General features: G+C 45.5%; 1 protein-coding gene and 1 pseudogene across 7 annotated transcripts in view; one reads left to right on the top strand and one right to left on the bottom strand.

Annotated features, from left to right (window-relative positions):
- The window catches only part of SCEL (sciellin), a 463,522-nt gene that overhangs the window by 389,307 nt on the left and 48,690 nt on the right, over positions 1 to 25,525 (top strand). For all 7 annotated transcript variants that reach the window (XM_069205234.1, XM_069205233.1, XM_069205232.1 and 4 more), the window contains 2 exons: positions 18,686 to 18,745; positions 24,542 to 24,601. In XM_069205234.1, the coding sequence (XP_069061335.1) occupies positions 18,686 to 18,745; positions 24,542 to 24,601 (120 nt within the window). The remainder of the gene's footprint in view (positions 1 to 18,685; positions 18,746 to 24,541; positions 24,602 to 25,525) is intronic.
- Positions 23,145 to 23,267, bottom strand: LOC138252480 (small nucleolar RNA SNORA17; annotated as a pseudogene).

The following is a 25,525-nucleotide window of genomic DNA, read 5'->3' as shown; positions in this document are numbered from 1 at the left end:
TTTTGGATCGCTTGGAGTATCCTACCTATGTAGTAATCGATGAACATCAATTAACAATGTAATCAATCAATAACCACTGAGAGAATCATTAAACATGAGAAAAATATCAACATTTCATGAATAACCACAACTCAATATAAGTTTTAACAATTTTATTTCCCTATTAGTTACAATACTAGTCCATTAATTAATTCAAAATGTATCAATTAGCTCAGATTTAGTTCATTAATGACCACCAATAACATAATCTAATCAAGCATAAGCTAACAAAAATGAATATATCGACATTAATAGCAGAGTTCAGCAATCAGTTCATCAATCATTTGTCACTGTCAACGTCACTCAAGGAAACCTTACCTAACCCAAATTAGCATTAGCATGTGGGACTTCATGCGGAAACAATTTAGAACACGAATTTAGAAAACATCTAGCTAAAAGGAAAACTTATTCAAACAGCGCAGTTAGTACCTAGAAAGAAAGGCACAAAAAGTTAACAGTCACATTGTCATAGCTACCTATCCACAGAATGGATCAACAACAAGGTCAGTCTTCGTCTTCAGGTCATCAGTCGGCCAGCAACACATCAGGCTCTGAAGAGAATGAGCCCAGTGACAGAATCTCGAATCGTATCTTCCGACATCTAATATCTGCATCAGTTCTCCCCTCGCATCTTGCACATCATCTGAAGTTTTTACCTGGTTTTCCAATCCATCCCCCTAATTCCTAATTGGTCAGTCTATCATCAGTTATTACCCTAACCAATAACTTTAATTTTACAAATCTATGAATTCTAATATTACGCTGTTCTCAGGGTGTCGATTGGTTCACTGTACGATGTCCTCATCATACGGCTCATCATCGAAAATGTTGCATCTTCTTCTCCAGTCACTGTTTCTATCATTGAAGTCCTGGGAAAGTACATTCAGTCTGTCTTACACCAAAATTGTTACATGTCGAGTTCCATAATTTCCTGTCCATCGGTACATTGCAGAAAATTCTAGCTAAGCAGATTTTATTAACATACCCGGTTCATGGACAGTTCAACGCACCAGCTTCTCTGCAGTGCGCTAGAAATTCAGCTTCTGCATGAGGCTTGGTAACTAGGCCACAACTTCGACTAAGTTAATTCTACAATATAATGCAAAACATTTGTTATATATCTTAATATGACATACTACTACATTATTATTACACGTTTTCATTATTTCACACATTTTTTCATCATTTTAGTACAAGTTCATATAAGTTGGCTGTCACTCTCCGTGGGCACATTTTCAAATGTGCACATTAATTTCTCTACGTTTAGTTTTCTTGTTAATCAAAACACATAAACATTCATTAATAATTTCTAATTAGCATATCTGCTTCAACAATGCTCAGAGACTATCAAATGTGAAGTCTGATAGAAACTAGGCTAACAGTTCCATGTTGGTCATTAACCCTTTCAGTCCTTCTTTAGCCTGCAAATATGCTGAGAGAGCGTGAAAGTCCTTCAACAAGATTTTTGTCACAAATGAAGCATAAGTATTGGCTTTAGGCACATATTTGGATGCTGTAAAACAAAGTTTTAGTGATATCTCTACCCTCTTGTCTACTGCATTTGTCAAATGTGAGTCCTCCGATGCCAGTAATGAAGAGGAATCAAAAGAAGCAATATTGTATTAACCTTTGCAGCATGAAGAAAAATATCTTCTAAACCATCAAAACATACCTTTTATTCAGGAATCTTGGTATTGCAGATTTATCAATGTATTTTCATTCTTTCAGGATTAGCGCTTTAATAGCATCATGTGGAGGGTGGGTTTTATGATCTGTCGTAGTATATTGTGCATAACATTCATCCTCATCATGAACCTTCTCCTCAAATCCCAACACATTTCAAATATGCTTCAATGCTTCATATAAGTGTGGAGTTTGTGTGTACTTTCCCCTTGGATCTCCAGCTTGGCCATCATCTATATCAGGCCATTACCTTTTTGCCTGAGTCTCTCACAGGGCAGTATCAACCACCTCTTTAATCAAGCACTAAGGGGGTCATTCTGACCCTGACGGGCGGCGGAGGCCGCCCGCCAGAGTTCCCCCCTCCAGAACACCGCTCCGCGGTCATAAGACCGCTGCGGTGATTCTGGCTTTTGCACTGGGCTGGCGGGCTGCCACCAAAAGGCCGCCCGCCAGCCCAGTGCAGAAGAGCCTTCCCACGAGGACGCCGGCTCAGAATTGAGCCGGCGGAGTGGGAAGGTGCGACGGGTGCAGTGGCACCCGTCGCGTATTTCAGTGTCTGCAATGCAGACACTGAAATACAATGTGGGGCCCTCTTACGGGGGCCCCTGCAGTGCCCATGCCATTGGCATGGGCACTGCAGGGGCCCCCAGGGGCCCCACGACAACCCATACCGCCATCCTGTTCCTGGTGGGAGAACCCCCAGGAACAGGATGGCGGTATGGGCTGTCAGAATCCCCCATGGCGGCGCAGGAAGCTGCGTCGCCATGGGGGATTCCCAGGGCAGCGGAAAACCGGCGGGAGACCGCCGGTTTTCCCTTTCTGACCGCGGCCAAACCGCCGCGGTCAGAATGCCCTGCGGGGCACCGCCAGCCTGTTGGCGGTGCTCCCGCCGACCCTGGCTCCGGCGGTAGTGAACCGCCTGGGTCAGAATCACCCCCTAAATGTCATATCTGCAAGTCTGTAACAGTTCCACCTCTCCAGACCGCTCTACAGTCTGCACATTGTATACTTTGCTAAAGCTTTAGCTGCAGGCATCATATTTAGAAATGAAACGCCCTAGAATCATGTACATTTCTTGTTTATATATGGTTACTAGGTAATACAATCCCATTTTGCACGATCCGGAGGTCTAGAAACCTTATGTTGCCTTCCTCTTGCCTGATGCATGCACAGGCACACCAGTGAAAGGCTCAGGAATGCTAACATTAGCTTAGCTCATGTATGGTCTGGCCACCCCTGGACAGATTTCCTTCTCGCCACAGCTCAGCACATGAGAGAGGAGACACAGGCAAGTGTAACAGAGAGAAAACCACTGCTTAGTGAGGTGGTAACTTACAAGAGGGAAACCGTTCTGAGTCTTTAAATTCAACAAAAGAGAGTTGCTAAAATCCTACTGCTCCTATTGTGAAAGTCAGTACAGTGAAGCATGCACGGTTCAATCAAACCACCAGTGAGACAATCAAAAACAACAAGTGAAGGAGAGGGGAAAGGGCTCAATTATAGCCTTAAGGTGATAGAAAGAGAAGAAGGAAAGGCACTTTATATATATATATACATATATATATATATATATATATATATGTATATATATATATCAAAACAAGGCCCTTTCAGGGTTAGAGTGACGCATAAATTATGCAAAAAACAAGACAGAACTCTGGGTAGTTCCCAAATTTAGGTGGAGACCAGCTCCAGTAAAGAGCACTCTGCAACGCAAGCGACACTCTAGATTTGCTCACCTCAAATGTCTGTTTATCTCGCAAAGTGTTTAAGCATAGGATCAGCATAGTGCTATCCACGCCACGATAGATAGGGACAAAGTCTTTTGCCATTGGTACAGCAAAATCTTTAAGTAAAGGATTGACACAGTGTCCTCCTCACTGAGCTGTAAAACAACAGAAGCCATTTACCACTCCTAGCACAGTATTACAGCTTTGGAATGGTTAAATACCATCCAAGCCAACCTGGAATGAGTAAAGCAACTCTTGATACGTGTTTCTCTCTCATTAGAGATCTTCAGAGGGGTTTAGCTTGGTCCAGACACAAGAGAGCACCCAGTATAAGTAAAAACAAGGCCCTTTCAGGGTTAGAGTGACACATAAATTATGCAAAAACAAGAGAGAACTCTGGGTAGTTCCCAAATTTAGGTGGAGAGCAGCTCCAGTAAAGAGCACTCTGCAACGCCAGTGACACTCTAGATTTGCTCACCTCAAATGTCTGTTTATCTAGCAAAGTGTTTAAGCATAGGATCAGCATAGTGCTATCCACGCCAAGATAGATAGGGACAAAGTCTTTTGCCATTGGTACAGCAAAATCTTTAAGCAAAGGATTGACACAGTGTCCTCCTCACTGAGCTGTAAAACGACAGAAGCCATTTACCACTCCAGGCACAGTATTACAGCTTTGGAATGGTTAAATACCATCCAAGCCAACCTGGAATGAGTAAAGCAACCCCTGATACGTGTTTCTCTCTCATTAGAACTCTTCAGAGGGGTTTAGCTTGGTCCAGACACAAGAGAGCACCCAGTATAAGTCAAAACAAGGCCCTTTCAGGGTTAGAGTGACACATGAATTATGCAAAAACAAGAGAGAACTCTGGGTAGTTCCCAAATGTAGGTGGAGAGCATTTCCAGTAAAGAGCACTCTGCAACACCAGCGACACTCTAGATTTGCTCACCTAAACTGTCTGTTTATTTAGCAAAGTTTTTAAGCATAGGATCCACACAGTGCGATAGACACCGAGCTAGATAGGGACAAAGTCAAATTAAGATGACTGAATTTTTGCCTCACTGCCCGAAGCTCCCCTTAGTAAGGTAAGAAGGTTGAAGTTATGTCCACTACCCGCAGCTCCCCTCTCTGATGGTATATCAGGCTCCACCTTGAGGCTTTAGCACCTGGGACATGACTGGGGTGATAGTTACATATGGTGAAAAGGTGGTGAGTCATTTTTGGGTCGATTCAAACCTCAATTGCTCAGAAACATTAGCTATGGAGTCTGAACTGAGAGGGAAAATGCTATACCAACAAATTAAAAGTTTCTTCTTTTCAATACCTTCGGGCCCTCATGACTCAACAGGGCAGGGGACCAGGGAAGAAGAGTACGGCTCACCAACCCATGGTGCACCGTTAAAGGCACTGAACTCCTTGGGAGCTGGTTTGAAACTGGGTCAGGGAAGAAGCAAAATCTGATGCACGAAATAAGTTTCCAGAAGTGTTGATACATGAAAGAACTTTATACCAGAGGTGTCTTCATATACAACATTCAAAGCTATAGTTAGATTCTAGTAACATCTAAAGCCGATTGTTAGAGGATTACACATAAAATAACTCTGTAGTGTTCGCAATAATATCCGTGATGTGCCAAGCTTTCCACTCCACAGATGCAATGTGTTCTCATTTTTTGGGGGGGAAATAAGCTGGGAATGTGACTGTTATATACTCAAAGAATCCATTAAATGACCATGTTTGACAAAGTCAACCACGTCACCTCTTTAGCAACTCTTTCTTCCCATGGTATCATCAGTGCTATCCTTGCCTAACTCATCATCAATAAACATTTGAGTATACATTGATGAAAGAGATGAGGAGAAAAAAAGAGAGAAGTGGGGAAGGACTGCATTCTAAAGTTGTGAAACAAATCTTTATGCCATCCAGCTTTAAAAGATGACACCCATTCATTCTTTGCATCAAGAAATTGAGTTAACTGCAGATATTGATCCTAGTTAAGATTGACATACATGTCATTGATGTAATTCTGATGATTGTTGCCTAACCTTTGATAGGCCATATTAGTTGACGGGGTGGCCTTCCTGGGCATGCCTGTGGATGCCCAGGAATGGTGATCACTTATTGATGGCTATGCTGTGCAGAAGATCTTGAATTTTTTACTTGAATCCAGCAGGTTTCCTGATGGAGATATTGGTATTGCAGTTTGAGCCGCCCATCGGGTGGCAAAGTGGTGCACTGTACAGAGATGTACTCTGTTGGACGTTCTATACTCCCTGGTGGTGGGATGCAGTACTGGGTTAATAATATCTCTAATAAATAGCCACTCTAACTTGTGAGGGAGGAAGAGGCTATGAGTGGTTGCAGTACCAGGTAAACATGGTGGGGCATGTACTCTGAGTGCACAACTCATATATTTGGGCATAGTTTGTGCATTTTAGTCAGGAGACTACTGGCATCTCAGATGTCAGTGTCATGCCGTAAAACTGGGAAGCAACTGGAGAATGCAGTGAAATCCAACTATGTATCACATACCAATTTATACCAACACATACCAACTGTTTGTTGAGACTTATGTACCCTTTGATGTTACAGTAGAAGAAGGGGGTGGGGATCTGTGCTGGTACTTATGGTGAGGTAAAGAGGTCATAGAAATAGAAGTACTTCTTTGTTTGACATATCTGCAGTGGTGTCTGAAAAAATTTCACATGACATGCTGTGTGGACTTTTTTCTGTGATTTGATCTGTTTCCTTTCACTCAGATGGTTGTAATATACAAGTAATTTCCTTGGTGACTCTCTGCACCATTCTGTTAGTGATGTGGAACGGTGATGTGGACCATGGCAGGTATAGTAGGTTGCTATGGAGTCCTTGGTGAGTCTTGGTGAGTATGTATCTCTCCAACCGTTCCTTATGCATGTGGTCACAGTGTGGCCATTTGTAGAAAATATTATATTAATTAGGAGGGCTCATTCCTTTCTCCTTGGGCATTGCATGGAGGTAGAGCTCTTCTCCTAGATTCTCATTATTGGCCTTGTTAAAGTATAACACAACATGACAGGAAGCCTAAAGCCCAACTAGTGTTAACAATTGTCACTTGAAATAACCAGGGATCTCACTAGAGCAGAGTCAGTTAGAGCTAAGACTGAAAAGCATGCAAAATCGCAAAATTGACATGTGTGTGTGTGTGTGGGTGTGTGTGCGTGTTACCTACTGGAAGTCACCAGTAGGTAGTTATAGTTAGGACCTAGCTTCCATAGGAAAAGCAGTTTTTGTTTTGCCAATAACTTTGGTGCCATTTGACAAATCTTCACCAAATTTTCTTAAATTAGGATCCAACTCACTTCAGCTGCTGTGTTGAAAGTTTCAGCATGATTCAACAAGCGAGAGCTGATAAAAAGGGGGGTCCCAAAATGTGACACAACTACAGCCTAACCCGATAAGCGGAATTACACCAAATTTGGCAGAAAGGCATCTCTTGGTCCAAAAGGGGCCCTTTCTGTGATTTGGTGTAAATCTATTCAGTGGTTTTGTAGTTATTAAAGAAACGAGAAATATAGAAATCTAGGGACACTGATCCTCCAGGGATCCAAAAATCACATGCTGATTGGCTGTCAACGTTTCAACTAGGAAATATTGGCAGCCATCTTGGGACTCAAGTTCCCAAACATAATTTAAAAAGAAAGAAAAGGGAGCAAGGTAGGAATACCCTGATGCCATAGGCCTGGTGCTGTGGTCCCCTAGTGACCCCACCTGGTCATTCTTTCTTAAACTTTTTGCTGCAAAATTGGAGAGGATCCACATATTCAGGCAATTATTTTTTCAAAGTGTTGTTTCCACACTTGTTTAACATTTAGCCTCTTGGTGGGTCAGGTCCCGGAAGCATATAAAATTAAATATTATGAGGAGGGGTGCCCATGATGCTCCCCTCCCATGGCCTACCTCGGCCCCTGGGACCTCCAGCTACTGGGACAGGCCAATAGATTTTATCATAAGGGGCCACATGGCTCCCCTCCTAGGCCCTTTAAGAGCCCCAGGTACCACCACTTCCCTGGGACTTTGGGGAAATAATTGAGGGGGCCGTGTGGACCCCCTCCTTTTGCCAGTAGGGTCCCACCACCTCCCTGGGGCCACTATGTACATTGAAAGTGGGACGGGGCCACACCGCCACCTCCCTGGCCATATTTAGCCCCGTGGACCATCACCTCCTCACAGCTTGGCCATGTTATAGAAATGGAGGGGTGTCGCTCGGCCACCCTTCCCAGGCCATGTTCGGCCTGGGGACCACCACCTCCCTGGGGCTGGGCCCCATAAACAAAGGAGGGTGGCCTTGCAGTCCCATTTCTGGAGCCATTAAAGGCCCTGGGTACTCCCACCCCCCAGGACCGGCTCCCTATGCCCCGAGGTGCCCACCCTCAGGACATAGTAGTAGGCTGTTGCTTGGCGGGACCTATGACAGCTCCCGTCAAGCAAGAGTAAACTATAAGTCTGCTGCCAGCGGGTGGGAGAAGGAAAAGTTCTCCCATCTGGTGGGAGTGGACTTCTCATCTGTTTTACTGTCTACTCTCAAGCAGGCAGGAAACCAGATGAAACTATTGCTCCTGGATGCAGGGATCAGTGTGCTGAAGCAATGGGACCACAGGGGTAACTGAGGCTCCCTACTGTGTATAAGAGTCTACAGTGTAGTGCAAAACTGTGGATTCTTCTTGCATAAAAAAGCAGGTGAGGATCCAGTCTGGCAACTGTGCTAATGTATCACTGCTCTATTGGAGCTAATCTCTTCTTTAGTGATGGTGATGAGTGAGATCTTTCCTGTCTGCTCCTGGTGACAGCAGAGTCTATTCTGCATCCTTTTAAATAAGTATGCAAATGCACAAAATTACCTCAAAGCTCCATCCATTTGGCCCAGGCCAGTATAGATTAGTGGTATGCATCAGTCCTCCTGCAATTTTCCAGCTTGTTGGACAGCTTACCAAAAGGCCCCGTGAGCATTTGTGATGCAGAGGCATTTGAGCACATCTTCACCAAAGGAGTACTTACTCCACGTGTTAGAAATTGGGTTTTTGGTTGGCAGTCAGGTTGCCCTCTGTCCAAGCAAGAACCCTCACTCTAGTCAGGGTAAGTCACACACAATCCAAAATCAGCCTGTGCTCACCCTCCGGTAGCTTGGCACGAGCAGTCAGGCTTAACTTAGAAGGCAATGTGTAAAGCATTTGTGCAATAAATCATACAACACCATAGCATAACACCACAAAAATACACCACACAGTGTTTAGAAAAATATATAATATTTATCTGGGTATCTTCAGGTTAAAACGATCAAAGTTGCAATACGAATTTGTAAAGATATCACTGAAAAGTGATAGAGAGTGTCTTAAGTCTTTAGAAAGTAAACAAAGTCTCTTTCAAACACAAAGTACCTGGTTTCTGGTGGAAAATCTCCTCAGAGGGCCACAGGAGAAGAGGTGCGTGGAAAACTGGTGTGTACGTCGATTTCTCCTCAGCACACACGGACTTGCGTCGTTATTTTCCACGCGGGGAGTCGGGCGTCGTCTTCCGGCGCGCGGACAGTCTCTTACTGTGGTTTGCGGGGAGTACCAGATGTCCCGGGTCTCTGCGTGGATTTTCCTGCTTGTTTTCCAGCTGCGCGTCGTTCTGCGGGGCTGCGCGTCGAAGTTTCGATCTCACGGCAGGCGTTGCGTCGATTTCTCCTGCGGAGTCGGGCGGAGTTGTCCTTGCGAGGCCGTGCGTCAAAGTTTTGATCTCACGGCAGGCGTCGCGTCGATTTCTCCTGGAAAGTCGGGCGGCGTTGTCCTTGCGAGGTCGTGCGTCAAAGTTTCGATCTCACGGCAGGCGTCGCGTCGATTTCTCCTGCGGAGTCGGGCGGCGTTGTCCTTGCGAGGCCGTGCGTCAAAGTTTTGATCTCACGGCAGGCGTCGCGTCGATTTCTCCCGGGAAGTCGGGCGGCGTTGTCCTTGCGAGGCCGTGCGTCAAAGTTTCGGTCGTCCCGAAGACGTCGCGTTGATCAGCGTCGGTGTGCGGCGTTTTTCTTGCCGCGGAACAAGCTGTGCGTCGAAAAGTTCGGCGCATGGAGCGTCCAAGAGGAAGAGAGAAGTCTTTTTGGTCCTGAGACTTCAGGGAACAGGAGGCAAGGTCTATCCAAGCCCTTGGAGAGCACTTTTACAGCCAGACAAGAGTTCAGCAAGGCAGCAGGCCAACAGCAAGGCAGCAGTCCTTTGTAAAAAAGCAGACAGGTGAGTCCTTTGAGCAGCCAGGCAGTTCTTCTTGGCAGGATGTAGTTTCTGGTTCAGGTTTCTTCTCCAGCAAGTGTCTGATGAGGTATGGCAGAGGCCCTGTTTTATACTAAGTTGTGCCTTTGAAGTGGGGGTGACTTCAAAGAATCTCTAAGAAATGCACCAAGCCCCCTTTCAGTTCAATCCTGTCTGCCAGAGTCCCAGTAGGGTGTGTGGCAGTCCTTTGTGTGAGGGCAGGCCCTCCACCCTCCCAGCCCAGGAATACCCATTCAAAATGCAGATGTATGCAAGTGAGGCTGAGTACCCTGTGTTTGGGGTGTGTCTGAGTAAATGCACAAGGAGCTGTCAACTAAACCTAGCCAGACGTGGATTGAAGGGCACAACAAGATTTTAGTGCAAAGAAATGCTCACTTTCTAAAAGTGGCATTTCTAGAATAGTAATATTAAATCCGACTTCACCAGTCAGCACGATTTTATATTACCATTCTGGCCATACTAAATATGACCTTCCTGCTCCTTTCAGATCACCAGCTGCCACTTCAACAATGTATGAGAGCAGCCCCAATGTTAGCCTATGAAGGGAGCAGGCCTCACAGTAGTGTAAAAACGAATTTAGGAGTTTTACACTACCAGGACATATAACCACACAAGTACATGTCCTGCCTTTTACCCACACAGCAACCTGCTCTAGGGGTTACCTAGGGCACACATTAGGGGTGACTTATGTATAGAAAAAGGGGAGTTCTAGGCTTGGCAAGTACCTTTAAATGCCAAGTCGAATGGCAGTGAGACTGCACACACAGGCCTTGCAATGGCAGGCCTGAGACAAGGTTAAGGGCTACTGAGGTGGGTGGCACAACCAGTGCTGCAGGCCCACTAGTAGCATTTAATCTACCTGCCCTAGGCACATGTAGTGCACTCTACCAGGGACTTACAAGTAAATTAAATAGTCAATCATGGATAAACCAATCAGTAGTACAATTTACACCGAGAGCATATGCACTTTAGCACTGGTTAGCAGTGGTAAAGTGCCCAGAGGTCAAAAGCCAACAACAACAGGTCAGAAAAAATAGGAGGAAGGAGGCAAAAAGTTTGGGGATGTCCCTGTCAAAAAGCCAGGTCCAACATGACCCCCTACCAGCCTAAAGCCAGGGGAGAACAATCACTATCCTGATGTACTTCCCTGTTTGAGGCGACAGAACAAGGACCCAGGCCCACAACAGCAGGGCCATGCTCCAGTTCTTCGCCTTCCTGACTCCAATTGGATCCCTCTGTCCATACTCTCAGGGCCCACTAAGCCAACCCATGGGGAACCTTTCTCCTTACCTGCGGATCCCATCTGTGCAGCACCTAACCTTACTTTGCTCACAGATGTATCCCAGGAGCAGGATAATACCACCATGACCAACACAGTGGTGTTGCCCCCTCTACCCCCGGGTGTGACACTTGTCCCCTCCCCAGGGATAACTCTGTCCACCCGGACAGCAAGCCACAGCGATTACTGACAGCTGCCAGGGATGAGAGCCAGGCCCCAGGCCTCTCAAAGCTCTCCAACCACTGTGGCTGTGGAGAGCTGGGGGCGGTAGCCCCAGGTGCTGGGCACCCTTTAACCACTCTCCCTTCCACCAGGTCAGGGATGACAGCCTGAACCTGGTCCTCCCCTCTGGGGCTCTGTAACCTCCCTCCTGGAGCGGTACCCCCAGAGTCCAACATGGTCAGGGTGCTTATAGAAGTCGCCCTGTACCATTCCTCCACCAGTGCAGGGCTGTTAACCTGCAACTGGCCCTCCAACCTGGGGTCTGTACCTTCAGGTTGGACTAGGGCCCGGGATGAGGCTTTCCTCCACCTGCCCTCCCTTCTGGGGTCCAGCACCCTCCAACTAGGAGTGGCCTTCTCAGAAGACAACATGGTAGGGGCACTGTTATCAGTAGCCCCTCCCTCCAGGTCCGGGGGGACACCCTGAACCTGGTCTACCAGCCCAGGGTCTGTACCCTCAGACTGGATCACTGCCTGGCAAACCAGGACTTCCTGGGAGGCACACCTACCCCCCACCAGGTCAGAGTTTAACCTCTGCACCTGACCGTTCAACTCAGAGTCACCACCCTGAAGTTGAACAATTGCCTGGCACGCCAGGACTTCCTGGAGGGCACACTGACCCTCCACCAGGTCAGAGTTTAACCTCTGAACCTGGCCATTCAACTCAGAGTCACCACCCTGAAGTTGAACAATTGCCTGGCGCACCAGGACTTTCTGGGAGGCACGCCTACCTCCCACCAGGTCAGAGTTTAACCTCTGAACCTGGCCATTCAACTCAGGGTCACCACCCTGAGGTTGGGCAATTGACTGGCACAGCAGGACTTCTTGGAAGGCACACCTACCTCCAACCAGGTCAGAGTTTAACCTCGGAACCTGGGTATCCAACCCAGAGTCACCACCCTGAGGTTGGGCAACTGCCTGGCACACCATGACTTTCTGGGAGGCACGCCTACCTCCCACCAGGTCAGAGGTTAACCTCTGAACCTGGTTCTCCAACCCAGGTTCACCACCCTGAGGTTGAACAATTGCCTGGCACGCCAGGACTTCCTGGGGGGCACACCTACCCCCCACCAGGTCAGAGTTTAACCTCTGAACCCGGTTATCCAACCCAGAGTCAGCACTCTGAGGTTGGACCACTACCTGGTACACCAGGACTTTCTGGGGGGCACACCTACCCCCCAACAGGTCAGAGTTTATCCCCTGAACCTGGTTAGCCAACCCAGAGTCACCACCCTGAGGTTGAACCATTGCCTCGCAGGCCAGGACTTCCAGGGAGGCACACCTACCTCCCACCAGGTCAGAGTTTAACCTCTGAGCCTGGTTCCCCAATCCAGGGTCACCACCCTGAGGTTGGGCAATTGCCTGGCACACCAGGACTTTCTGGGGGGCACACCTACCCCCCACCAGGTCAGAGTTTAACCTCTGAACCTGGTCATCCAACCCAGAGTCAACACCCTGAGGTTGGACAATTGCCTGGCACAGCAGGACTTCTTGGGAGGCACATCTACCTCCCACCAGGTCAGAGTTTAACCTCTGAACCTGGGTATCCAACTCAGAGTCACCACCCTGAGGTTGAATCTTTGCCTGGCATGCCAGGACTTCCTGGGGGCACTCTCACCCCCCACAAGGGACATACCGTCCCCAAGGGCCACACAAGAGTCTGGTTGGCGCAGGTCTCCCGACCTCTGCCCATCCGGCAGAGTCTGGGTTTCCCCCAAACCAGAAATGGTTTCACCTGGGTCATTCCTGGGGGGCTCTGCTCTCAGAGCTGTCCACTGACTCTCAAGGTCCTCCACTGGGGTCTGCAACCCCCTCTCAACCCTATGTCTGGACTTCTGCACCCCCTCACTAGGAGGGGTACTGCCAGACACCAGAACTGTGGGGATGCTGGCTACAGTCACCCCCCCAAGTTCTTCTGACACTGCGGGGCTTCCCTCAAAAGGTGGCCCTACGGTACAGGCTAGGCTTCCCTCCTGGTGTTCCCTTATGGAACCCTCTAGGACCTGGGACCTACCTGGGACACTACAATCCTTTCCCACCTCACTCGGTTGGGAACCACCTAGACCACTCCCTTCAGGAGCACCCCCAAATGCCTCTTCAGACTCTCTGGTTCTCACCCAGAAGTCTGCCTCCATTGTAAGTTCCCTGGGGTCAGAGAACTCACACTCCACCTGGTGTTGGCGTAGCTCTGGAAAATAAGGGCCAGACATATGCTCTCCAGCAATTACATCATTCTGCCCTTCACATGTATTAACCACAGTACCCTTCACCCAACCACCCAGTAACTCAACCTTGGAAAAGCACTCTACCTCACCCTCCTGAGACTGGTGAGACAGTATCTGTCTGTCCCTGACACTCAACCCATACTCTTCTGGGATGTCTCTACACTCTATATCCAGGACGTCCACCAGGGGGGAACTCTTTTCTCTGTCACTCTCTGCTAGAGTCAGTAAAGTGTCCCTCCCCCCAGTAGGAATATGACTCCCTGTGCCAGTTCCCCAATCCTTCTCAGGGACCCTGTGCATAACGGGAACTACCTCATACCCTTGAACCGCCTGGGGTGTGTCAACTCCCTTCTTCAAGTTGGGCACCACATCTCTGGGCTTGTGCCCTTCTTCAGCAGTACTAGATGCAAGATTTTTGCTGCCACCATCTGAACTAGACTCAGCCCTTTCGGCCTCCAGTTTCAGCTCTTTACAGCTCAGCTCTTGAGCTGCAATCTTTTCTCCTTCCAGGGCTAAGAGTCTTTTTGCCTCAACCTCTGCAAGATACTCCTCTAATTGTTGCTCCTGTCTCCCTTGACCTCGGAGCCATTCATCTATTTCTGGGTCACTGTCCAAATCTGAGTAGTCTTCCTCCTCAGGTGCGTAGTCCTCCTCCTCATCTGAGGGGTACTTAGTCATTTGGTTTCTTGCTGTCTCTCTCTCTGCCCATCTTTCCTCCCCCCAGACTATGTAGTGATGTAGCATCTCCGCCTTAGTAGATCTCCTTGCTACAGGAAGGCCCCATTTTCTGCAAAGCTTCCTTAGGTCAGCCTTAGTGAGGTGGTCAGTACGAACAAAGAATGAGTAGGCACACAATCCCATTCTGATAAGATTTTACCAGCAAGAACCAAAATCCCAAGTCCAAAAATATCAATAGTATATCCAGGAGGACATCAGAGAACCAAAAGCCAAAAAAGATGAAAAATCAAGTTGACCTTCAACTGTGGGTAGGTAGTGAAATACTTAGCTACTGTATGTCACTGCACAAACACAAGTCCTATCCTCACCGCTGATCACCAATGTTAGAAATGGGGTTTTTGGTTGGCAGTCAGGTTGCCCTCTGTCCAAGCAAGAACCCTCACTCTAGTCAGGGTAAGTCACACACAATCCAAAATCAGCCTGTGCTCACCCTCCGGTAGCTTGGCACGAGCAGTCAGGCTTAACTTAGAAGGCAATGTGTAAAGCATTTGTGCAATAAATCATACAACACCATAGCATAACACCACAAAAATACACCACACAGTGTTTTGAAAAATATATAATATTTATCTGGGTATCTTCAGGTCAAAATGATCAAAGTTGCAATACGAATTTGTAAAGATATCACTGAAAAGTGATAGAGAGTGTCTTAAGTCTTTAGAAAGTAAACAAAGTCTCTTTCGAACACAAAGTACCTGGTTTCTGGTGGAAAATCTCCTCAGAGGGCCACAGGAGAAGAGGTGCATGGAAAACTGGTGTGTGCGTCGATTTCTCCTCAGCACACACGGACTTGCGTCGTTATTTTCCACACGGGGAGTCGGGCGTCGTCTTCCGGCGCGCGGACAGTCTCTTACTATGGTTTGAGGGGAGTACCAGATGTCCCGGGTCTGTGCGTGGATTTTCCTGCTTGTTTTCTGGCTGCGCGTCATTCTGCGGGGCTGCGCGTCGAAGTTTCGATCTCACGGCAGGCGTCGCGTCGATTTCTCCTGCGGAGTCGGGCGGAGTTGTCCTTGCGAGGCCGTGCGTCAAAGTTTTGATCTCACGGCAGGCGTCGCGTCGATTTCTCCCGGGAAGTCGGGCGGCGTTGTCCTTGCGAGGCCGTGCGTCAAAGTTTCGGTCGTCCCGAAGACGTCGCGTTGATCAGCGTCGGTGTGCGGCGTTTATCTTGCCGCGGAACAAGCTGTGCATCGAAAAGTTCGGCGCACGGAGCGTCCAAGAGGAAGAGAGAAGTCTTTTTGGTCCTGAGACTTCAGGGAACAGGAGGCAAGCTCTATCCAAGCCCTTGGAGAGCACTTTTACAGCCAGACAAGAGTTCAGCAAGGCAGCAGGCCAACAGCAAGGCAGCAGTCCTTTGTAGAAAAGCAGACAGGTGAGTCCTTTGAGCAGCCAGGCAGTTCTTCTTGGCAGGATGTAGTTTCTGGTTCAGGTTTCTTCTCCAGCATGTGTCTGATGAGGTAGGGCAGAGGCCCTGTTTTATACTAAGTTGTGCCTTTGAAGTGGGGGTGACTTCAAAGAGTCTCTAAGAAATGCACCAAGCCCCCTTTCAGTTCAATCCTGTCTGCCAGAGTCCCAGTAGGGGGTGTGGCAGTCCTTTGTGTGAGGGCAGGCCCTCCACCCTCCCAGCCCAGGAAGACCCATTCAAAATGCAGATGTATGCAAGTGAGGCTGAGTACCCTGTGTTTGGGGTGTGTCTGAGTAAATGCACAAGGAGCTGTCAACTAAACCTAGCCAGATGTGGATTGAAGGGCACAACAAGATTTTAGTGCAAAGAAATGCTCACTTTCTAAAAGTGGCATTTCTAGAATGGTAATATTAAATCCGACTTCACCAGTCAGCAGGATTTTATATTACTATTCTGGCCATACTAAATATGACCTTCCTGCTCCTTTCAGATCAGCAGCTACTACTTCAACAATGTATGAGAGCAGCCCCAATGTTAGCCTATGAAGGGAGCAGGCCTCACAGTAGTGTAAAAACGAATTTAGGAGTTTTACACTACCAGGACATATAACCACACAAGTACATGTCCTGCCTTTTACCCACACAGCACCCTGCTCTAGGGGTTACCTAGGGCACACATTAGGGGTGACTTATGTATAGAAAAAGGGGAGTTCTAGGCTTGGCAAGTACCTTTAAATGCCAAGTCGAAGTGGCAGTGAGACTGCGCACACAGGCCTTGCAATGGCAGGCCTGAGACAAGGTTAAGGGGCTACTGAGGTGGGTGGCACAACCAGTGCTGCAGGCCCACTAGTAGCATTTAATCTACGTGCCCTAGGCACACGTAGTGCACTCTACCATGGACTTACAAGTAAATTAAATAGTCAATCATGGATAAACCAATCAGTAGTACAATTTACACAGAGAGCATATGCACTTTAGCACTGGTTAGCAGTGGTAAAGTGCCCAGAGGTCAAAAGCCAACAACAAGAGGTCAGAAAAAATAGGAGGAAGGAGGCAAAAAGTTTGGGGATGTCCCTGTCAAAAAGCCAGGTCCAACACCACGTAATTAGCTCTCCTAGTGACAGACGAGTCCATCCTTTGTCCTTTTAATTACTACTAGTATGCAAATGTGCAAAATAACTACAAAGAGCCACGTGGTTGGCCCCGCCCCGTATTGGTTAGTGATATGCATCAGTCCTCCTGCTGTTTTTCCAGCTTGATGAACAGCTTACCAAAAGGCGCCACGATCGTTTGAGATGCAGAGGAATATGAGCACATCTCCACCAAACAAAGAAGCACTTACTTCATGTAATTAAGAAGAAGCACCCTTGTTTGGAAGGATGCCTAGGGTGTTGGAAGCCAAAGGCCATGCATGGCGAGGGTTGGATTGACGTAAGGTAATTTAATATTATTTAATGTTTAAAAAAAAACTAGAAATTCACGGGAAAAAACAAAGGTTACAGGGACGTTATACTTAGGAAATAGAATGAGAAAAAACCCTTCAAAATTCACTAAAACACCAAAGCTTAGAGGGACGTTAAATTCAGACTTTGCATGCACAAAAGCATAGAAATTCATCTGTTAGAAGTATTTCAAGTAACTATAACTTGTGCCCTAAGGTAACTATAGCTCACGCCCTCGCCATCCACAGCTATTTACCTTAGACATTACGTCCTTCATGACTTGTTGCATGACATGATTGATAATATCACTGAAAATTTTACAGTGAAATTATTGATGAGAATACTGTGCATGGTGGGGGTGCGTGTTATAGTTACCTTAGGGTACGAGTTATTGTACCTCGAAATAACTAACTAACAGCTGAATTTCTATACAAGTTAATGTAACATGACCACATGTCAGAGACTTGTTGCTCTCAGTGGAATCAGTGGAAACCTATCTAATGTGCAGGTGTCAGGATCTTCTCCTCAAGGAAGCACAGGACGGCCTTGAAGGCAGGCATCATTCATATACACAATACTAGCTCCACGATTCTTTCAAAATCCTGCTTCCCATGCCAGGCTTAAAGACAAGTTTACCTTACTGGAAAATGGGCACTGTACACCACAGAACATTATGGCTTCTTGGCCTACTAAGGCCATGAAAGGTTTGCGAGTGAAAGAAATATTCATATTTGGTTAATAGCAGATACGTTTGTGATTATGTATATGGTTGTTAGCATTTCTCCCTTTAGGTATATATGATCGTAATACAAACACAATTTAAGTATGTTTTCGCAGCCTGTCCTGTGTTATCTCAATTTGTAAGAGTATGCAGTGTTCCATTCGCATTCATTCAAAAACATTCATGATTTGGGGAGCCACAGTGAGTGTCAATGTAAAATCCATTGAAACAATAAATTAACTGCACGTTGGAAATGTGATATATATGTATATTGTACACAAAAACAGAAAATCAACATACAGTAAAAATAATAGGTGCGTCCGGAAGTTATCCAGTGAAGGATTTTCTTTTTGATACCTGTCTGTCACATCTTGATGTGCACTATTCCTTGAATGCCTTGTTCACATTATCCAATGGGGAAGTGGAACAGTGAAGGTAAGAGGGGCAGTCACAGATGGAAAGAGGTCAGACGTTTGGAAGGCGCCAAAAACAGAGGACATAGTTAGAGACAAGCTCTAAGCACGCAGAGGGTCAATATATGGCAAGAAAGGGTAGTGAGGCTACTTCACCCTAAGTTATGTCGCAACTCCCTATGCTACACTCTCGTTGCTTAGATAGTCGAACATTAAAATATTCGAATTATCAAATGTCATGTCCAAGCTGAGCTGCATTTATCTGCACTGTTGAAAATCCTTTAGATTATTCCAGGAAGTGCCTTTCGCTGCCACGAGTATTAGTTTCTTGCAAACATCCACGAAGGCATTTTTGCCCCTGCAATGTCAGTAATAGATGCCTCAGATCAGGATGACTTTACTAATCATGCAAGCTTGCTCCTGGATGTCAAGACAGTTCATGCTTTTAGTTAATTGACTGTGGACTGCAACGCTATTGACCCTGGCTAATTTCACTCTACTTTTGAAGGGAACAAGACCTTGACAGCCTCATCGACATAAAAAGCACTGCAGGAAAAAACAACAAACGGTAAGCTGGGCTGTACAATGCTCCATTTTTACATATTGAAATGCTGAAGGGTGAATAAGGAACCAGCTCTGTGGGGTGATTTGTCAATTAAACTGCACACACAGTCTTTGTATTTACATTCCCGTCATTGCTTTGCGTACAGTTGGTAATTTTGGCACTTGCTATGTGGTGCAATACGCTGTGGTTAGTGGAATGTGGTTTGTTTATTTACAGTGTGCTTTGCCTTTGGTCTTTATTATAGCTCTTTAGCATTCAATGCAAGGTGTGTTTATCATTTTCTGGGCTGGTCACGTGATGAGATATCTATCTCGAAGAAGATTTTCAGTTTTAAAGAGCGTTGTATAGTAAGCAGGTGCCTTCTTTGCATTTCACAACATTGTTCACCTGTGAACTCTCAGTCACAATGCAGCTTATTTGAGCTATGTAAAATGAAAATGCGAAACAGAAGCGTGTTTAATATTTGCAAACAGTTTTATGCCTCGTTGCCTGGGTAACGACTACCAGATAAAACGAACACCACGAAATGACAGGGCCCCGAGCACTCAGGTCGTTGGCTTGCCTTTCCACTACTGTAGGCCACAGACTGTTGGTTGCAAACGCTAGGAGTTGATTCTCAAAAACAATGTTCACCCAGTGAAATAACAATTTTAAAATAGCGCTCGCAGTGGTGAGAATGTGCAAGCCAAATGTGCAAGCCAAACGTGACTCCTCAAACGCTTGTGCGTGCGGACACTGCATATTGCATGCACATTTTGCAAAACAATCGTAATTTCGGTGGAAGCTATCATCTTCAAGGGCACTCAAGGTTATTATCCATACGTGCAAGTGCTAAAGTACATGCAAGAGCAAAAGAGCTCCAGCTGAGTCTTTTTGAGAAAACCAGTAATTAGTCCCGAATGGGCAAAGTGGCAGTGTGGGGGTGGCGGGAACAAAACAAAAATAAAAAAATCTTTGAAAAAAAAACTTACCTGTACCTCGCTGCCGCACTGCCGCTCTCCACCCCACTCCAGGCACAGGCTCCCTGCCTGCCCTGTGGCCAATCATGATGCTCCTAGAGCAGCATTATGATTGGCTGGAGCGCCCTGGCTGGGTGCTCTAACGCAGACTAGGAGCCTGGGCCTGCTCTCTCCAACCCGGCAACACAGTGCCGGGTTGGAGCTGAGCCAAACATACATGCGCACTGAGGGGAGTGCTCTGTGCACTCCCCTCGCTGCTCATCACCCCCATGGCTCTGCCCCTTTAAAACTAAAACGATAATCAACATTGTTTATTATTATTTTAGTTTTAAAGGTTTGCAGCTCCTGCAGCTGGCAGGGGGGAGGGGCGACGCTCCTCCGACATAGCGGAGGAGCTCCCCCTGCCGGTTATGCAGTAGGGTGAAGCAAACCCCTTCGAAATATATCACCATTGTGGATTTTCAATAATGTCCTCCCTGTGTGCAGCAGATATATGCAGCATATGTTCATCTTTATTCTGCAAATCCTGTGCAAATATAATTTGCACCCAGTTTGAATCACCAAGGGGGACTGTAAATTCACCCTGCCACTCTTTTTTTCTCTGAGCTAAATTCCTCCTGGCGCTGTATCAAGATTCCCTTTTCAGTGCTGTGCCACTGAAGAAGGGGTTTGTGCATTTCTTTTTCACGTCTTGAGCACATACATTAACTCGAAATATCTCTGTGTTAGTGCATGGGCTACCGGACGGCAGAGCTCCGAAACAAAGCACAGTTATTGCCTTTGTTCAAAATTTGCTGCCAGCAAAATATGCACAACCTCAGAGATTTTTTGGGTTAACGTATGCACTGAAGACACAAACAGGAATCACACAAAGCATGTTATAACTCATTCCACCCTGCAGAACTCAAATGGGGTGTGGTAAAGTCACGCTGTGAAAAATCGCACAGTGCAGCAAGGTTTTCTATGGGTTGCTTTTACCTCCTGATATTTCCGCAGGAGGCAAACTTTGCTGGTGTGGTAATGAGCGACTACTAAGGATGTGACAATATATCTGATGCATCCTCCTCCATTTCAGTAAGCTTTGATTTATTGGTGTTCTTCTCAGTCTTATTTACTTGTTTTATATTCAGACCTTCCCTTTCTTGTGTTTGTCGTGCTCCTGAACCATAGTGTATTTGATTGGATGACTTGTACCGTTCAACGGAAGTATGTGTTTTCTTTATCCATCAGCACTCTATGGGAGTGCATTTGTTTTCTTGCTGTCTTACTGGGTGCTGTTTCCAATCCTTTCTTCCCCATCATCCTTGTTATCTGTGGTTCTCCACTCATCTGTTGTGTTCCTGTGCCCTTCTGTCCCACTCAGTCTTATTTTCTACTTTCCTCCCTACATCCCCAGTTCTTCGATTGTTCTTGTGCCCTTACTTTCCATGCTTCTTGTTGCTGTCCATTTTGCGGAGTGGCCCACCCTGGCCCATTTAATATTGTTATATTTTTTCTTTGTGGAATGGTCCAGCAGTTATTATGAGTATAACGTAGTTTACTCTCCATTAACATAGCAAACATAGGAATGGAAATCTTAAATTCAAATATACAACATACAATATATTTCAATTTAGATATTTATTATAGCTAATTTAAACATTCAGTTCGCACATAATATAATTAACATCGAATCAACCAAAAAAATATAATACAACCCCCTACCCTAAATGAAACATACATATATGAAAACATAAATAACATACCAGTAAATACGCAAAAATAAACAAATAACACAGAACCAACAAAATCACAAAATAGTATACATACAAATTTACAACCGCCTCATACATGAGAGGATATTTAAACAGCACAATAAAGTTACTGCTTTGATGCTACAATTATGCGTTGTAGTTTGGATTGTATAAAATTCAACATAATAACAGCCAATTCTAGGTTATAATTTCCTGATTCAAATTCTCGTGTTACAGGCCTGATGGTAGCCAATCCTGGTCAGGGCTTCAAATTTGCCAATTTCAAACACTTCATGCCAATGTTCAAGACATGCCAATTTACAAGCCGACGCGCGTTTCGGTGAGTGAAGAAAAATATAAATACACCTTCATCAGGACTTTATGATTCAGTATAATTGGCATACGTACATCTTGTAATCTGCCTTAGATATGAAAGAACTTAGATATCCCTTACAGGCTGGATTAAACACTCTCCAACTTCAAATTTGTAGTCCAAAATGAATGACTAACACATGGATATAGCTAAATGAAGCTATGCTTTCTCACTCTACAAGTTCACATGGTTTAAAAAACGTAATCCACAGGGGAAACCCACAAGGATACCAAACTTGTAGGGAACAACTTGCTAACAGTATCAGCAGGATCCAGGACATATGACCAGCACGATGATCTCTCGAGGAGCAATGATCCAGCAGTTATACTTTGCTACTGCTCAACTCTTGCCTCTCTCATGTGTTTTCATGCACATTTTAAGTTTTTTAATTTATTGTTTCAAATTTGCGCCTCCCAACAAATAATAGTAAAGTAAAAAAGCCAAAATAGCAGTTACATCATCACGTTCGCATATGTGTATTGCCGAGTGTCCATCAAAATGGTTCCAGCTATTTTTGTTTTTCTGATGCTGTTCAGCATCTGTCACAACCATTTTTTTCATTTTTGTCAATGTCGTCGGAAACCAGCTTTGGCAAAGCAAAAAGGTCAGGAAGCATCATTCAATGGTGTGACCTATTGGCTTTTATAGTGCTTGTATTTAAAGTTTACTTTTTTGATTTGGTACAGGGTAAACAAAATTCAGCCCATGCACTGTATGTCACATTACTCACCCTTGCACCCCACATGTGCATCCTGTATATCATCCCCCTAATCACCCATATCAGATCGTCTAATCTCTTTCATGTTTTTAAATCGACGCACAACATTAAAGCATGTTATGCAAAGCTAAAACTTTTGGTTGCTGAAGTAGGGCAGGTTTTGTTTAATGCTAAAAATAGAACCATCATAGAACAATACTTTTTAAAATCAAACATGATGGTCTTTAGTTTTTCAGTAGGACTGGTCTGTGGTGAGAAATAGTGCCTTCATTGTTGTTACAGCATGCATTCATTGCATTTTAATTGCTGAAACTCAACTGTTTTCCATTAGTGCTGTGAGGATCAGAAAAAGGTAACTGATACAAAAGTCGAAGAAGTCAAAATAGCACGGATGGGATTTTCTTTTGTCAGTATCTCTAATAATGGAATCACTCCCTCTGCTTTTTCTCTCTTCATTGTCTGTCAAAAGATGCAATCTCTTTCATGCCTCTGGCCCAGCAGGGAACAGCCCACAACATTAACACCGGCTCATAATCGAGCTGGTGGCAATGTTGCAGCGTGTAGGGCGCAACAGCACCCATCATGCTTTTCACTGTCTGAAAAGTGCAACAGGGATGTCCATGGGGGCCCCTGCACTGCCCCTGCCAAGCGCAGTGCAGGGGGCCCAACAAGGGCCCCCTGCACTCCATCTCCACCAGCTTATACATGGCAGTGCAGCCACCATGTAAAAGCTGGCGGGGGTCGTAATCCCCAGGGCGGCGCTGCATGCAGTGCTGCCCTGGCGGATTAGGACCGCCAGCACTGCCAGTCCCTCCAGGCGAGGGAAACTGGCGGTGCTGGTGGTCCGACCGTGGCTGGACCACCACAGTCAAAATGGGGCAGTCTGACCGCTGCCATAGCAGTCGGACCACTGATTTGGTGGCAGTCAGACTGCCACTGCGAGTCTGGCAGTCTTAGGACCACCAGACTCGTAATGAGGGCCTCAGTCTGTTTGGAATTAGTGCTTCATTTGTAAAAAATAAAATTGAATGCAGAGGGCCAAACTTTCCTTAGGAGCTCTCTCCTTCTCTCATAGCTTTCCAGCCCTTCTTCCTATCTTCCTGTCTCAATTTTCTGCATTTCTCTCATCTTCTCTGGTTCACGTTTGATGATGGAAAACGTCTGGTGTACAAAAATGAGTTGCAGTGCCCAACAATTACAACCGCCAGCGCAGATGTCCCGGTTATGACAACATGCTAGCTAGACATCCTACTGCAGGAACGCTTTCTTATAACTTAACATTTGTGCTTTTCACAGAACTATTAGTATTTTAAAACATGTGTGTACATGTTGTAGTTAATCATAGAAACGAGATACAGGGAAAGCCTCAGTGCCAGTGATAACGTTGTTTCACATGATTAACAATTTTATCAGGAGAGGGAAGTCTTGTAGATGCAAAAGAAGGCTTTATGGCATTACATTAGGGCAGTGGTGCAGCTGGTGTGTGGAAGGCCTTAATCCAAGTGAGGAAAATGGCCCCAGGCCCTAGTTGAGCAGTAAAGGACAGTCACGGTCTGGCTACACTGAGCTTCCCACACCCGCGAGTTAAGTAACCAGGGTAAGTGTAGAACTAATGATAAGTACACCCCCACTTAAAGGCAGTAGATGAGTTTGAACAGGGATATTCCATTTGCAGTGTCCTATCTCGGTGTTCCTTCAGTATTTAACATTATTATATTCCCATTCCTACGTGATTTCTTCAGCTTTGGGTTAAGCTTCCCATGGCTCTCCAGTAAAGCACAATCTCCATGACCTGGGAATGGAAACGCCCCCTTTTCCACTCGTGATGGGTGAAAGGGGATCCCTAGATCCATAAATGAACCTTGGCTGTAAAATCTGCATTAGTCCAGCATCCGGGAAATCCTGCTTCCTTTCATAAAATGAGCACTGCGCCTCCTCTTTCACATTGATTTTAGGAAGATCATATTGCCATTAATTGTAATCTTATTGATCACTATTGATTTTTTTCCTTGTTAGTAATGACTACCTCGGTGATCTGGTTGCAATCGTTCCCAATGCAGAGAAAGAGAACAAAGGGTAATCCTTGTATTTACTTTCACATACTATTTTTGTCTAGTCCTTGAAATCTTGAAATATTACGGTGATGCACGTTTTTTGCAAACGTGTATGTGTATTTGTGGTGAAATAAAGATACCCATGCTTTGCCTGGAAATCTGCAAATGTCTATCTGTTGATTTAAAGACAAGGGTATTACATTTTAAGTCAATATGAGCAAAAAATACCAATACCAGTAATGTGTGCTTTGTGCTGTTCGTGATTTCATATTCCATTTCTGTGTTCTACATTGTTATTGTGCTTCCCGTGGGCTTTCTTTTACTCCCTATGTACTCTTACTAGTTTTTAACCCTCCATAGATGCTTATACCTTCAAAGACTGAATCATAAAAACCTAGATTTACATATGTAAATTGTGAGATGGATACTTTCTGCATTTGCATAGCATGTAAATATTTGGGTAATCTTCTACACTCCCCTGGAACTTATGCTGAAAATGTCATATGCATACTTACATGTATTGTGCTCACCGAGCCATGTAAATAATACACCATTGATTGCTTAGCTGATACACTAAATACATTTCACATATCAAGGGTTAAGAAACTTGTGGAAGTTAACTGTAATATTTTCCGCTAGAGATAAAATTGACATAAATGGTATGCCTTCATATGCACATCCTCCAAACAGTGGTGAGTGGTGCGCTATGACATGACTTCTGCATATGGGACTGATTCACAAAGGAAGCTAAGAGAACTAAAAGTAGTTTTCCTTAAGTACTCCTTTACGTATTCTTATGTGACTTTGTGAATTTACCCCCAAAACATCTAGAATGGTAATAAATAGGAAACTGTTTTAAGTCATATTCATATACACTTAGTACAAAGAGAAATGACTGTGCCATCTTTCCACTTATACAAAAAGGGAGTTTGACATTCTGTGGTCA

This window comes from Pleurodeles waltl, chromosome 8 (assembly GCF_031143425.1).
Source record: "Pleurodeles waltl isolate 20211129_DDA chromosome 8, aPleWal1.hap1.20221129, whole genome shotgun sequence".
NCBI classification, from domain to species: Eukaryota; Metazoa; Chordata; class Amphibia; order Caudata; family Salamandridae; genus Pleurodeles; species Pleurodeles waltl.
The sequence above is the reverse complement of the archived record's forward strand: the minus strand, read 5'-3'. Positions and strand labels throughout refer to the sequence as shown.